The 835-nt window shown below is 66.6% G+C and overlaps 1 protein-coding gene across 1 annotated transcript in view; it reads right to left on the bottom strand.

Moving 5' to 3' along the window:
• Positions 1-319: 319 nt before the first annotated feature.
• Positions 320-835, bottom strand: part of LOC105309568 (TAF5-like RNA polymerase II p300/CBP-associated factor-associated factor 65 kDa subunit 5L) — a gene marked incomplete at its 3' end in the record, with an annotated part of 7,279 nt that continues 6,763 nt past the window's right edge. Inside the window, exon 3 of the mRNA XM_023526272.1 lies at positions 320-628. Coding sequence (XP_023382040.1) covers positions 320-628 — 309 coding nt within the window. The remainder of the gene's footprint in view (positions 629-835) is intronic.

The following is an 835-nucleotide window of genomic DNA, read 5'->3' as shown; positions in this document are numbered from 1 at the left end:
GCCTCCTTGTCACGTCACATACAAGGACTCAAAGGCCCCACAGGGACTGAGTGACTCCTTTTTTTCAGAGACTGATTTTAAAAGTCACCAGTGAGTCGGGCGCACTGATCAGACGCGTGTCTGCGACTGGGCGGTCACCGGGCCGCCCACTAACGGCCCCGAACGACGGCTTGGGGTGTCTGTCTTGCCGATGTGGGCTTCTGCCTTGCGCTACGGGCACCGGAGGACAGAGTACGCCGTGCTGCACGACACCATCACCGGGGACATCGACGCGCATCTCAAACTCGCCGCCTGAAGGAAGCGTCTCCACAGGGCTCACTTAGCTTTCGCGTCTCCGCACGCATCAAAGTCATCGCCACGGCTGAGCGGTGCAACGCCGGGGCCCCGCAGGCTTCATGCCTGAGCGTCCCGCCCTCGGAACCCCAACAGACCACGAATCTGGCAGCGAGAGCTGTGTAAAGCCACCCGCGTCCCCAGCGCCTGACGGCGCGCCCCGTGGAGGCCCGGGCCGGGCGACACTCACCGGTGAGGAAGTTCCGCAGCCGCGCGAACTGCGCTTCGTACTGCTGGGGCTCGGCCTGGCAGGGCGCCGCGGACACCGTGTTGGCACAACCGGACTCGGACTGGACTGAGGACGAAAAGACACACGGACGGGGCGGGGAGAGAATCATTAGCCTGACGGGCGGCAGGATGGATGGGGGGCAGGAACGCGGCAGCGGCCCGGCCGCCGGTCTCGGGACGCGGGCGTCTAGGTCGATCCGCCAGACCGACGGCACGCGCCCGGCCAGATGGCGGCGGGAAGGTCAGGCGCGAGCCCCAGGATGAGCCCGCGGAA

The sequence above is a fragment of the Pteropus vampyrus genome, unplaced genomic scaffold, assembly GCF_000151845.1.
Source record: "Pteropus vampyrus isolate Shadow unplaced genomic scaffold, Pvam_2.0 Scaffold774, whole genome shotgun sequence".
In the NCBI taxonomy this organism is placed as follows: Eukaryota; Metazoa; Chordata; class Mammalia; order Chiroptera; family Pteropodidae; genus Pteropus; species Pteropus vampyrus.
This window is presented reverse-complemented; position numbering and strand designations above follow the sequence as displayed.